At 38.9% G+C, this 14694-nt stretch overlaps 1 protein-coding gene across 1 annotated transcript in view; it reads left to right on the top strand.

Annotated features, from left to right (window-relative positions):
- Positions 1 to 4766: 4766 nt before the first annotated feature.
- LOC306847994 (voltage-dependent calcium channel gamma-2 subunit) overlaps positions 4767 to 14694 on the top strand; it is a 68515-nt gene continuing 58587 nt past the window's right edge. The window contains exon 1 of the mRNA XM_079382289.1: positions 4767 to 6321. Within this exon, the coding sequence (XP_079238415.1) occupies positions 6096 to 6321 (226 nt within the window). The 5' untranslated portion in view covers positions 4767 to 6095. The remainder of the gene's footprint in view (positions 6322 to 14694) is intronic.

The following is a 14694-nucleotide window of genomic DNA, read 5'->3' as shown; positions in this document are numbered from 1 at the left end:
AGACACAGACAGATAGATAGATAGACAGATAGACAGACAGATAGATAGATAGATAGATAGATAGATAGATAGATAGATAGATAGATAGATAGATAGATAGATAGATAGATAGATAGATAGATAGATAGATAGATAGATAGATAGATAGATAGATAGATAGATAGATAGATAGATAGATACAGATAGATAGACGGATAGATACAGACAGACAGATAGATCGAGGCAGACAGATAGATAGATATGCAGACGGACCGATAGATGAAAGAAAGTTGGACAGACAGACAGATATATGGTGTGTTATGCTCTACAAAAGTCTTGCATTTTTTTCCCATTCTGATTGGCTTTGGTAATAATTACATAATGCAGTTATGACCTCATATTCAGCGTGACGTTATGACAGTTGAAACCAACTCCAGCAGCTGGATGTTTCAAAGATGCTGTGAACAGTGGTGGCAGTGTGGCGTCTCTCTCCCTCGTTCTCTTGCAGAGAGACTTAGAAAGAGCAGAAGCTGCAATTAGAATGCGAGGGAGCAAGTCGCTGCTGCAAATTGAAAACATATTGATTCTCCCTCAGCTCTGTTCTCCCTAGCCTGAGAACAGGATGGAGATTCACACACAAGGTAACGGGGAGCGGGAAAGAGGGGTTGGTGGGAGAATCGAGATAATATGGAAGAGAGAGAGAGGGAAGGAGATGACATCATGCACAGGACTTTTTTTATTCAGAAAAACAAACGGCAAGGATTTTTCTATTAAAAGTTTAGGTTGACAGGCAAATAGCTCCGCTTGTTGATCCAGCTAAATTCTGCTCCACATAAGATGAAAAGAGGGCATTCTAGTCCACTGTACTGGCGTCAGGGGAAGTAGTTACAGCAAAATAGTTCACTAGAGGGAAGATTGCTAAGGTCCGATGTGTATGTGTGTGTCTGGGTACAAGCACCAAAATAGGAGTAGAATTGGTGAAGGCAGATGGTAAGTCAGAAGTGTGAGGCTGTCAAATGCAGTCATATACTGTGTTGTATGTCAGTGTCTCCCCTCAGGCAATACAATAGTTTCCTCATCCAGAGCAGTGTATCACCACTCTACAATCCTCAGGATTCCAATGACAAGAAAAGTTATTTTTCCACAATGCCTTTTTTAGCTTATGATTTGTATTTGTTTATTTAGAAAAGGAAATGAATAAAGCATTATATCCCAGTGCAAATATGTAAAGAACTGCTTCAGGCCATTACTGTCAGAAATACACACCTGCTGCATCCTCAGTAGCTGGTGTCAATAAGGCAACAAGCTATAGGCACCAAACACAGCCTGTTGATGGAGCCGTGCACTTCAAGTACTGCCACAGCAGTTCAACCACTTTAAGTGTTATACAGCACTTTTGTCAAATGGTTTTATGTAGAACCGTTAGAGGAACCCCATTCTCCTCCTTAGATTTTAGATATGTTATTCCACTCTCATATGTTTTCTATGAATGGGAATTTATTACAATGGCAAAAGCTGAATCACTTTTATGCTTTTCTGAGGTCAAAAAGTCTCATTTGGGGACCCTGGAATATTTCCTTAAGGGGGACCTTGGGGGCAAAAAGGTTATCTTCAAGAAATACACTGTATTTTAATGTTGTTTTTTTATCCTTTCCCCAACTAAACTAAGGGACTAAGAGAGTTAGACAAACTTTTAAAAAAAACTATACAGGGTCTTAACGGGTTCTTTGTATGGCAGTATAGCACCTCAACCACCCCAAAGAACCACTGTAGAACTAAATTTTTATGTGAAAAAACAAACAAACAAAAAACATTTTTATGTACTTAAAATGGAAAACATCACAAAAAGTAAATAACGTGTTTTCTTTGTGTATATATTTGTGTAATTTTAAAGGGATAGTTGACCTAAAAATAACAATTCTATTTTTTTCCTAACCTGTTCTTAAATGTATTTCTTCTGTGTACACAAGTATTTTTGAAGAATACAACAGCATTGAACCCTGCTGGCTTTCACAAAAAAAAAAAAATATTGTCTTTTGTGATGCATAGAAGAAATAATGTGATACCGGTTTATGTTGACAAATTAAATTTTTAGTTGAACTGGCTCCTTTACAATTAGGACTTAATAAGGACTGTAAGTTCAGAATTCATTGTTCAAAAATCAATCAAATTTTCAAAATATTGTGTGAACGTGTCATTTTAGCCAACCAAAACCTGTATTTTTAACCGAATCATCCATGTTGCATACATAAAATGAAAGGTGTGTCACTAAAATTATGCAGACACTAGTTCCTGATTGATTTATTCAGACCTCAAAAAGACTAGATCTAGACTCCTGTGTTTAGATCAAATACACATGGCAACACAAAGGCAAGATGTATTGAAACCAGTGTATCAATTATCAACGGGACCTTCAGCAGAGGGAAGTAATGTCTACCCCTAAGACAGAGTGTGCCCTGAGGCGAGTTTTACCAAGTGACTCCACATAATCACATCCAATTAACGAAACTACAAAAAAGGAGGCAGTTCAAAGAGCTACCTTATCCTTTGCGTTTCCACAACTCATTCTCACTTCCTCTCTCTCATCTGCAGAGCACAATTCACTTTAAGCATTGCTTAAGCCAATGCTCAAGGGGTGTTTTAACAAGCAGTTGATTAGCGCTGGTCTTTTGCAGGCTAATGTTTAGCTGACATTAAACGTGGGAAGTATGTAGCGTGAACATGGACCTCAATCGTAGGGAATGAATTCCAGAGTTTTCCATGTGCCAGCGAAGCCCAAAACCAGCAGGAGCCACACCATCAGAGAGCCGTTTTAGCAGCAACTCCAAAAACACATGGTGGCCCCCCCACTGCTCAGGGATAATGGAGCCGCACTGAATTTCAGTATCACTATAAAGCCTCTGATAATAAACTCCATGCACCTCAAAACGTTAGCCGTAAACTGATAATAGGCGGTAGCTCAAGTAATATTTCACAGTAAATATACTCTATTGCCTACGATAGGTTCACTTCAGGCAACTTTCTGCGACACTAACATGGCTGGGATTTTATATCATACGTTGACGCTACACAGCAATATCCTCCAGCATTAATTGCATACTTGTGTCTCTAAAATACCCATTCACTTATGTCATTTTAATCATTCCCTGCTGGTTCACAGTAGATCACATAGTCAGGCTCAGTGGCCGAAGCCAGAACTCCTGTTTGCTCATTGTTCATTCCAGTGATCATGACACAGCTAATAGAGGCCGGATTAGTGTGCAGGAACAGAGTGGGCAAACACACAGAGACTAATGATGGAGACCAGCCAGTCTGCACCACTTTCTCATGCTCTAACACCACCTTGTATCATATTTGCCCCTGACATTAGTTTGTGCATATTATGTTTACTAAGGTAGTGGCACTACATTTGCACTACATTTACACCCACCCTTCTGCCCCTACTGATAACCATTGCTTTGGATGAATGTAGGCTTGTGAACACAAACAAATGTCCTATATGCTATATTTTTCTTTTCTGCAAATCTGAAATCACACTCCCCAATTCCCTGCTTCAGTAAATCTACTACCCTATATATTCCTGTCCCCTTCCTCTCTGTATCTGTCAGTGTGCTCTCCTCATCTGTCGTCTGCGCTTTGAATCCGGAGTGGTCCAGCACTGTACCAGACTAGAATTTTAAGCATGTCCTTTGGTCAGGAGAAGGGGCGGTAGAGTTGGTTGCTGTATGCATGAAATTTAAAAGGGCTCTAAAGGAGGCTTGGTAACGTGCTATATTATGCGGCTTTGCATTCCTTTGCACAGGAGTCGCTGCATATTAGGGAATAAGCCTTTTTCTCACTTTTGTTTTTAATAGACAAAGCTATTCTGATACTGTGTGCTATTTTCATCAGATAATTGATTTATTGTAACCCATTGAACTAACTGATGACAGGTATGCTTTATGAAGTGGGCAATGGGACGATGCATAAGGATGATATATTAAGATCATACAATCAATATGAATAGCAAATAAGCCAATAAAAATGTGTTGCTGGAGGTTCAGGAGGCGATAGCATCAAAAAGAATGGCTTTGTGTAAACTGCATTAAAAATGCTGGAAAAGCAAGCAAGCTTTTAACCATAAATTTGTCATTTTATATGTCCATTTATTTTCTCAAAGGTTTCAGCAATTAAGTGCAAATACGTTAGATTGCAATATGTTAAAAGAGTGCGCTGACGCTCGCGAACAGAATTTGCGATAGTCTGAGCTGGTAACCATGGCAACAGTACGGTTATCGAACGCTTTTCGTTAAGATTAGAATCATTCAAAATAGAACTCCTATCATCATCTATTTTTTATAGTAATATTTTTTTATTTGTTTCATATTAATTACAAATGACTAACAAAAAACGTGTTTTTAAAACGTCTTTATAATGGTTAATGATCAGCTACATGGTCGAGTGTAGATTTAAAATGTAGCGTAGCCTATACTTATAAAATGATCTTGATTTTTGTAAAATAAATAAATAAAATAAAAAATCTTGATTACATAACCCACATAACATGCAGTCTGCTACAACCCAGCATGTAAGCATCGTTTCAAAAGCACTATATTAATTCGAGAACGCGAGTTCATATCCGTATGTTTCACTTTGTCCAAATAAGAGTTTTAACTGCACCCTTTCTGTCGCCGCACATCCCTTCTCTGTTGTATAATTTTCTCTCTCGTTCTCTCTCTCTCCCTCCCTCTTTCTGAGCCACAGCACGCACGCCTGCCTACATCCCTCTCCCAAATCTTCACTAGCACACAAGCAAAGGGGACAGAAGCAGACCCGTATCCTCCTTTCCCAGAACACCACGTTCCTCATTCTCAGGTCTTTTTGTCTTTTACATGGCGCAAGGGCTCTGCAAGCGGGACGGTTCTGGGTGCGAGAAAGCCAGCGCGGATCTGGATAAGCGAGCATCAGTGGCGGGTGTTAGTTCCGACGCCTCCGCCTTCTCGGTCTCCTCTAGCCGGCTCTATGACTAGTAATGGTCGGCTCGTTCTGCTGGATGCTCCCTGCGCTAACCGGATCTTCGACGGCACCATATTCAACAGCAGATTGCCATTTTCGGAAGAGACCTTCAAAGAGCTAGGAGATACATATGGAAACTGGGGATCAGAATTTTAGGAAAAAGGATATATTGTAGTGATTTGTTTTATTATTCCATTTTGCTCATTTATGTTTCGTTCTCGGTGAATTCTCTCATTCCATCGTTGACTTGATTTGTCAAATTGATGCGAGAGCGGCAGCAGATTTAGATTCACCTGGACATTCTTTTTGTTGGTTTTGAACTGGACTATCCTGGCCATCCATCCATCTATCCTATATTTTTTTTCTGTATCTCCTGCACTTCAATAGAGCTTTCCCTGTCCTTTCTGGGGGGTTTTCTTCCTCTCTGCGTCTTTCCCTCTTGATTAGAATAGACTAGGATTTGCTCAGCCATATTAAGAGAGGACAGCGTGTTTGTTAAGCAGCTTCGTAGGTCAACAGTTGTTGTAACACATCGAATTGTTTAGATATATTCCGATCCGAAGCCTTCCATTACTCCATCAACGCCAGTCTAAACTCCACATCCTTCCTAAACCAGTATTTATCCTCAATTCCTAACACATCAAATCTACGCGCCTAAATTGACATAATTAAAACCGAGCATTGTCCAACATTGGCTTAATTGCTGTGGCGTTTGAATGACATGCTCAGGCCATTATTAAAGGCCTCGGCAATTAATTATTATCTTTGATTAGTGGCTTTGCAGCGTGAATGTTCGTGTAAGTTTAAGCTGTAGCACTAGCTGCTGCATATCTTTCCTCGTTTAAAAAAAAAGACAAGGACAAAAGATATAAATTGCTCTTTGTTGGAACAGTGCGGAAAGCGTACCGTTCCACTCCAAAAACAAACGAAAAAGCCAGAAAGGCTCACCTATTTCTTCCTTAATCGGTTCTCACCCAAACGCAACCATAAGGTTCCTACCGCATCCTCCCCCTTCCCCCTCCTTTCGCTCAAATATATCCCATTTTTTTAATTTGGTTTGGTCCCGTAAATTTTCAAATATTTATTTCCTATACATCAAAAGGAAAGGGGGTCCCCCTTTCATGGAATGCGGAAACATGGGTGTGTTTGACCGCGGAGTTCAGATGTTATTGACCACGGTGGGCGCGTTCGCCGCCTTCAGTCTCATGACCATCGCGGTGGGCACGGACTACTGGCTGTACTCGCGCGGCGTGTGTAAGGTCAAGAGCAACAACGAGAACGAGACCAGCAAGAAGAACGAAGAAGTGATGACCCACTCGGGACTGTGGAGGACATGTTGCTTGGAAGGTAAGACGACTCTCACCATGCTCTCGCTTATCCACCCGATGACGTTTAGCGGTCCCCCATTTGCATTAGAGGGTCCATCTCAGCATGTGTACACGTGTTCCTGTCGGTTGTTACGGAAACGCATCTTAGGCCTGCTGCTTTAGTGATGGTTTAACAGCTCCGTATTCAGAACCACGGACAGCGACAGTGGCGCTCAATACTAAAACTGATGCGTAAAGATGTTAAACAGGGTCTACTTTGCCAGATAGCTCAATGCTGTCTCTTATAGTATGAGGTGTTGCAATAAGATAGAAGTTGCTAACTGGTTTCTTGTTGGTCTAAGATGGTCATGTTCTAAAAACCGGTTTAAACAGGTATTAATATTATTAACTAGTGTGATGTACTCTTGCTGCAGCTCATGACCAACTTAAAACCATCTACCAGGGCTTTTTTCTTGGGGGGGGGGGGGGTGTTTTTAACCAAAAATAAAAAAAAATGTCATCATAAGCTCACTCAAGACACGTTATTTCTTCTGTGGAACACAAAACAAGATATTTTGAAAAATGTTTTTGTCCATACAATGATAACCCAAAGCAACACCACTGATGTTCATAGTATGGACAAAAAAAAATTACTTTTTCCAAAATATATATATTTTTTGTGTGTTCTACAGGAGAAAGTCAGTCTTACAGGTTTAAAATGAAGACTTAAAAAGGTTCTTTATTGGCAACCATGGTTCCATGAACAATAATTTTCAAAGTTCTTTACAGTGTAAAAAGGTTCTAAATGGAACCAGAAAAAAACCCTCTTTTGGAACCATCATTTCTAAGAATGGATCAGAAAATTATGACAAAAGTTACATTTTAGGGTTAACTATCCCTTTAAGATGGATTTTCCCAAAGGGGAAAGTTATGGATGTAAAAGGAGATAAATGCATGTGTGCACTACTGGGACTTCCACTAGGTAACACCTGGAAAAGAAATCGCTACTCGCATGCACCATGTTTAGAAATGCTCTCTGTAAGTCAGGTCAACATACACAGACTGTTGATTTCCTGTCATGCTTCAGTGGCGGCACTGACTGCTGACTTTGGCCTAGCAATGTCACCTTGCGAGGTCACAGAGCATAACAAATCCTCATCCTCACCAGGGCTCAGAGGAGGCACAGAAGATGGCCTGGGTCTCTGACGCACACAGCCATATGCTATCTGTACACATCCTCTACTGCTGCTAAAGCACAGGAAGATCTATCAAGGAAAATCCATGTAGCATTATATACAGTCAAATGAGTTAAATTACAAGGCATATTGACAGGGGAGACTGGATGTTGATCTTGATCATCATCATGACAGCATGAGTTCTCATAGCCATATGTTGTCTATGGCAAGATGAGTGACTTTGACCACATCTGTGAGTGTGTCCTTAACATCTGCTTTTTAATTTTGTCTGTCAGTTTAGCCTTAAGGTTCATCTGTCAAATGACCTGAAAGACTCAAGGTGTACAACCTTGATGTGTAGGAATCTCTTGGATCAAAAGGTGCTTCATGAGAACCATCCAAGTGGGGCTTGATGAACATTTCAGTGTAAAATATTTCCTAATAGCTTCTTTTGTATTGCGTCTTTGTGTCACCGGCACCACAAAATTCCACAAGGTAGTCAGTCAGTTGTAATTTGTGATTCTTTTTTAGCTCTCAGTTACACAGATATTGTACTCCGAGGTCAAATTCTTTGGAATAGCGATCGCATTTGATTCGGTACAGCTAATAAACTGCCAGCAGAACTGAACCCTGAAGAATGAAACATTTGCCTTTCTGTGTGTGACAAAATAAATCCTACAGTTTTTGAACAAGCAAAGTGATCACTGGATAAACAACACACTTAAATAGTTGAACTTACACTTAAATTGTTGATTACTGTCAGCTCATTTGCAAAATTAGGTGTGGGTCTATGATAAGTCTTAATTAGAAGAGGATTGTGCTGCTTGAATGTGAAACGTCTCTATTCCTTCTGTTCTCAGTTCAGGCTCACACAGATCTCATGCTCAGACTATGACAAAGCAATTAGCTGCAACAGTAAATAACACTTATCCCTCAACCTACACGGTTGTATCCATCAACCAGGTGCCGCCTCTCAGAGCCCGTCTTGCACTGCCATCTCATAGACTGTGTGTAGGCAGGCCAGGATGTAGATCTCAGTGGTCAGTGCAGAAGATGATTTGCTGGGGAGGAATAGATCTACAGCATGCAGGTGGGCAAGAGTGTTAGTGTAATCTGTCCCTGAAGTGCTCCAAAGTGACGAGAGGGGAAACACCCTCACTGGACTGTCCTCAGCAATATTAGCATTGCTTCAGATATTTAACATCTACTCTCGCACCCACCCACGCATGAAGCAGACTATATACCAATCCAGAGGATCACACCTACAAAAAGACTTGGCACAATCAGATGCATTATAACTTCCTGAGCAACAGAAGAGAACCAATGTATATTACATTATCTACATGAAATGGTTCTTTTTAATTGGTGCCAGTATTTGGAAAGCATTAAATTTGGGGTTGGTAAGATTTTTTAAATGTTTTTGAAAAATGTCTCTTATGCTGAATTGTGAATTATTACTATGAAAAACAACAGTTTCTATTTTAATATATATGTTCAAATGTAAATTACTCCACAGTGTCACATAATCCTTTAAAAATCATTCTAATTTGCTGATGTTGGTGCTCAAGAAGCATTTCTTATCATCATTGCTGAAAACAGTTGTGCTGCTTAATATTTTTGTGGATAACCTTTTTTCAAGATTCTTTGATGAATAGAGTTCAAAAGAACATTTTTAAAAATGATTTTTTTTGTAGCATTAATGTCACATTTTATACATTTAATGCATCCTTGCTAAATAAAAGTAATACTTTCTTTTAAAAATAAATCTTCTTAAATAAAAGTCTTACAATTCTTAAAATAAAGCCAGTGTCAATAATGGAGGTATACACCAGTCTGCTTTGAGCAAATCATTTATAGAGAGCCCTGTTTATAGAGAATCTTAAATATATTCTTGTAGCTGGGTCATGAATCCATTCACTTTTTATTCTCATATATTTCAGAGATTCTTTCAGAACATTTGCATTTATTTCTAATGTCAGCAGATCTATTTTGTTCTTAATGAACTTGCAATGTTTCATCACCTTAAAGGCATACTTAAAAACATATGGATGTCATTAGACAAAAACCAAGAGGCATTTATTAAAATAAGTAGCAAAAGCACACTTTAAGAAAAAACATGTAGTTTGAGGTTTGTTTTAAATGATAATATAATAGACGGAAAAAATTAAACAGAGGAATGGATGATGTTCTGTCAGAAAATTACCAGTACATTTTCTGTTAAAGGGATAGTTCACCCAAAAATGAAAATCCTGTCATCATTTACTCACCCTCAAGTAGTTCCAAACCTGTATGAATGTCTTTGTGCTGCTGAACACAAAGGAAGATATTCTGAAGAATGTGGGAAACAGAGCAGTTCTGGGAAACTAGTAGGTAAACTTCAGTAGATAAACACACTATGCACTGCATATTACAGACACAGGTAAAAAACCAGTGAAACATCAATACATACAATTCCTTCATATTAACAGTACAATGGGCCTTTTCTTTTGAGTGTCAAAGTTTAGTTGTCAAACTACACCTGTGGTTAATCTTGAGCTAAACTGACTGAAAAATCACAAATGACCATGAATCCAGCTGATTAAAAGTCATTTTTATAGTAAGAAATGTGAAGTTACTTCTGCAAAAAAGTCTAGCATCTTTTGTTCGCAGATGCCGCTTAGTTCGACATCTTGTTATTTAATACAATTCATAAACTTTTAACTAGGCTTAAATGTCCAAATACTTTTAATGGCCACTGCACCTTTTATTTCCATCCTCAATCATAAAGCAAAAAGTGTCGAACCAGATAATTAGGGCAAAGTTTCTACTATTTTTACAACACAAAAGCAAAGCACAATGCACTTTCTGTTATCACACCTCTCATTGAAAGATGACAGCTTGTTAAGGTCTTGTTCTGGACACCCACGGAGCCATTATAGTGCCACTGCAGATTAGAATGTGTCCCTATAGTGAGTGGAAGCAAATATGAATCAGCATGACATTGCAGTGATTGCATGTACACATGAACAATGACAGAACACAAGCTAGTATAAGGTGGGCCGCCATTACTGTAGTGACTCAGACCCAAGTGTACTTCAGCAGAACTACAGGTAATCTGCGTTATTAATTTTCATTACGCTAACAATGGATGTGAGGGTACAGCACAGCAAGAAACAGCGCAGCAAACTACAGTGACAGAGGAGGCGCAGTTATATTCCTCGCATATCCAACACTTATCATTCCGAATCTCTGTGACAGCAACTTTCCCAAGAAGACAGATCATTCTCCTGAATGCTTCAAGTCGCTGTGAATATTTTCCGGGCCACGGGGGGGCTACTGCTAATGAATGGACTTCCTGCACAAGTTTTCCACTCGCATGCAGCCAAAGCGTGTATTTGAAGAGCTAACCAGTACCGTCTCAGCAGGAGGGGTGAAAAATACTCGTGCATTTTTCTCACCTCTCGCTAGTTCATACTCACAAATCTGCTCTTTGTAAGCAAGTGTGTGTGAGGTCTCATCCAGGTCGGCTGAACCAGTGTGACCGTATTGTGCTAGCATTTGTGAATCATGTGATCAAAATGGTCATGTGTAAGACTTTTTGGTTTCAAAAGGTCATATTTTTATGTATGTGTGATATAGACAGACAAGCCGTAGGCCTTAGCCATGCCTGGTGCTGCTGCAGAGACGGATTACGCTCTTAAACTGATCAGATAAGGATAACCAGCCTGGCATGGATCTGCCCAGCTAATGACCCAGGTCCAGAGTGGCATTACACAGTATTACAACACTACTGCATGCTTCAGTTCACTCACACAGGCCACTTGCCCCAAAACAATCATCCCAGTTCAACTCTACACTTACCAAAGGAAACGTCCAACCATATTTTCTTTGGCATGCCCACTCTCTATAACACTTCAATACTGTGATCCACTTATCCTATAAACACCAGTGATGCGATGAACAGTAAGAGAAAAAAAGCATCCTGGAAGAGCAGCATATACACTGCCAAAGCATCCTGTCAGGTTAACCTGTAAGAGAAGAGCTGTTTCATTCAATGTCTTTTCTCATTGCCTTGTCAGATGATCATTACAGATCAGTTTCAAGGTGTCATATTTCTAGCTTGATATATTCAGCTGTGACATTAAAGGGAGAACCAAAGTGAGTAAATGATGACAGTTGATAAAATGAAAAAAGTTATTACTGGAAGTTCACAAAAGTTCATTAGATAGATAGCAAGGACTCATTTCATTGAACAATGTGACAGTAAAGACATTTACATTGTTATAAAAATTCTAGGATCACGTAACACTGAGGACTGCAATAATGAAAATTCAGCTTTGTGGGAATGAATTGCATTTTAAAATATTACTATAGAAAACAGCTATTTTAAATAGTAATAATATTTCACAGTATAATTTCACTGTTTGTACTGTATTTTTAAAATCTTTCAAAAACATTTAAAAATGTTTTTAAGCAGTAGTGTATCTTTTTCTACATTTTAAAGGGGTAGTTCCAAATTGTGACATCATTTTATGCCCTCATGTCATTCTAAACCTGACTTAAAAAAAAAAAAAAATTAAATCACCAAAAGTTTCCAAATGTTCCATTTTTTTGAAGCCATATGATAGTTTTTTGAGGAACAGATTTACATTTGCAATTGTTCACTTAGAAATGGGAAAACTGCAGCTTAAACAGCTATAAATATATCTTTCTGAGTTTCACAGAAAAAAGAAAGTCATATGGGTGACATAAGGGTGCGTAAATGATGACAGAACTTTCATTTTTTTGGGTGCACTGTCCATTTAAACAATGACAGAAGCCATTTGTTTAGAAGAATAATGATCTAATTCAGAACTAATGTACTGGCAAGCCGGTTCTCAAATGCAGGACACGCAGACGAAACAGCAACAGCAGATCTTTTTTTTCTTTTCTTTTTTGCGACATCTAGACAACCTCTGCCAGTATCAGAGGACAAACTTCTCCTCTGCCGCTCAGACAGGAGGGAACATAATGAGGGTCTCAGGGGCATTATTAATATTGGATTGGGAGACGGCCCGGGTGGAATACCACTTGAATCATCCTCATTCTGATTCAGCTCTGAAAGCAGGTTGAATGTGACGGCAGTGATCAGAGTGCAACAGAACAGTCTGTTCCACATCTCATTTCTCGCCTTCTGTCTTCTCCATCGCTTGCTTTCTCTCTCCTGCTTTTGCTTCTTTCTGCCTCATGGTTGGCAGGTGCATGTGTAGGAATACTCATGCTATTCTGGAACTCATGTCTCCCCCACTTAGTTGACCCTCTACTGGGGAAGCACATCTGCATGAGCAAAATCCCTTTTAAGAGCTTCTCTGCATTCATTTAGCTTTGGTTGCTTTATTTGCAAACTATAAGGAAAGGCTAAATGATCATAGAGTCCTTGTAATAAACTAATACATGGTGTGGTGAAATTAGAAAAGGTCATAAACGTAACTGTTTGACAGTCCTGTCACGGGTAGGAGGAGCCTAGTGATGTTATTCATCATTCCTCCAATCATCTTCTCCAGAGCTGCATGCTGCCTTCATCAGGGGAATGGTGGGGGATTGAATGACACAGGCTTCCTGGTTGCTTTTGGTCCTGGTGCACTGTGTGATTTCTCTGCACTTTGACCCAGGAAACAGATCAATAGAGGGCACTCCCAGGATCTGTGTGTGTGGGAATGGCCTCTATAGTGTAACATCACTGATGGTACAGATAAGCAGAGGCACGTTAAACTAAAAAGAGATGGTAAACATATAACATTTTGAGCTGCTGTTTTCCATTTTCCCAATATTTCCAATCATTTTTTTTCTAACAATGTAAACTGCAGCTTATTTCATGACTCCAATTACCACAAACCTCTTTTTGCCATGCAAAACTCAATATGCACTTCTACACAAAGAGGTGTGTGGTAATTTAGAATTTCACTCTGTACTCTTACGTGTAGTGCCAAAATCTCAGTGATACTAGACCAATTATATAGAATTGATCTCATTTCCACTGTTGTCGACTGCACAATAGACATTAGGCCAATTCTGTGATAACGTTTAAAGGGGATCATTCATTTATACACCCCCCCCCCCTTCTCTGACGGCCATTTTGCAGATTTAAAGCAGCGAGAGGAAATCCCGCCATAAATGCTGATTAACTCTATATCTGCTCCATTCATTTTAAGTCAAAGCGTTTTGCTGTTTTTCCCCCGATAGCGGCGGTGGAATCTGCAGCCCTCTCAGGTGTGATGAATTGGTGGTGTCCTTGGCACAGTTCATTTGCAATCCATTACAGCGCATTAGCTTTGTGTCAGAGAGGAACCCAAACACCATGCATCACTAAAGTGAGGGGATGTGATCAGATACCCCAACTTACACCCACATACCATCGACTTGCAAAGCATGTTTTTCAATTTCAATTGATCTCTTATAAAGTATGCTGAAATTAGGTCAGAACTGTTTAAAGGAATTGTGAAATATATAGAATAAAAACTGGGATACTGAAATATATAGAATAAAAAAAGTCACTAATTTATAGTTTAGGAAACTTAATGGAGATCTCAGTTATGCTTTGGTATCACCATTGTCTTTGTCTGTAGGAAAATAATGATATAATTTTTGACACACAGAGAAAAGTATATATAGTATAAAGAGAGAGTATATACACCAAATATATACACTACCATTCAAACATTTAGGGTCAGTTTTGTTTATTTTGTTTTGAAAATAGTCTCTTATGTTTACCAAGGCTGCATTTATTTGATCAAAAACACAGTACTAAACCATAGTAAAATCAGTAATATTTTTAGAATTTAAAATTTATTTTTCAATCAATTTTCTTCGATTTTTAGCCATTACTTTAGTCCTCAGTGTCACACGAACCTTCGGAAATCATTCTAATATGCTGATTCATGTATAAATAGTGCTCAGCAGATACTGCTACACATACATATCATATGTGTGTGTGTGTATATATATATATACGTATATAGCATTTGCTGAGCACAAGTTTTCTCAGTTTTTGTCTTGTTCATTCATCCATCCATCAATATATAGACAAAATATTCTGCATATATACTGTTATTGCATTTAACAGTTTGTTATATATATATATATATATATGTAGAATATTTTGTGTGTGTGTGTGTGACAATCTCAGCGCAGTGTGTGACACTGAAATCTCTTGTGACACTCTAAAGGAGACACATGTGAGATTATTTTCTCTTATTGCCGTTGAATCTCATCGCTGTCAA

The sequence above is a fragment of the Barbus barbus genome (assembly GCF_936440315.1).
Source record: "Barbus barbus genome assembly, chromosome: 3".
Lineage (NCBI taxonomy): Eukaryota > Metazoa > Chordata > Actinopteri > Cypriniformes > Cyprinidae > Barbus > Barbus barbus.
This window is presented reverse-complemented; position numbering and strand designations above follow the sequence as displayed.